Source organism: Eurypyga helias, unplaced genomic scaffold (genome assembly GCF_000690775.1).
Source record: "Eurypyga helias isolate BGI_N326 unplaced genomic scaffold, ASM69077v1 scaffold30097, whole genome shotgun sequence".
NCBI lineage: Eukaryota > Metazoa > Chordata > Aves > Eurypygiformes > Eurypygidae > Eurypyga > Eurypyga helias.
In genome coordinates this window covers 33,002-33,383 of record NW_010264113.1, presented here as the reverse complement: position 1 = coordinate 33,383, position 382 = coordinate 33,002, and the positions used below count along the sequence as shown (strand labels likewise).

General features: G+C 66.8%; 1 protein-coding gene across 1 annotated transcript in view; it reads left to right on the top strand.

Moving 5' to 3' along the window:
• The first annotated feature begins 54 nt into the window (after nt 1–54).
• The window catches only part of FMNL1 (formin-like 1), a 5,891-nt gene continuing 5,563 nt past the window's right edge, over nt 55–382 (top strand). The window contains exon 1 of the mRNA XM_010156302.1: nt 55–194. Within this exon, the coding sequence (XP_010154604.1) occupies nt 108–194 (87 nt within the window). The 5' untranslated portion in view covers nt 55–107. The remainder of the gene's footprint in view (nt 195–382) is intronic.

Sequence of the window (382 nt, the reverse complement as noted above, 5' to 3'; positions counted from 1 at the left end):
GAGGGCAGGGGGGCCCCTGGGGTGGGTTTGGCACCCCCCCACCCCATGACGTGCCCCCCGGTCACCCTGCAGTGAAGGTGAAGAAGCCGATCCAGACCAAGTTTCGCATGCCCGTCTTCAACTGGGTGGCACTGAAGCCGAGCCAGATCGATGGCACCGTCTTCACCGAGCTCAACGACGAGAAGGTGCTGCAGGTGAGGACACAGGGAGCGCCGGGGGGGTCCGGGCACAGGGTGCTTGGCTGGGCCAGCGCCCCAGCCCACACCTCACCTGCGCTGAGGTTGTCCCTGTGCCCACCCTGCTCCCACCTGTGGTGTCAGGTGGCTGCTGGAGGTCGTAGCAGCTCCTCGGCACAATGGCGAGGGGCAACATGGGATCTGCC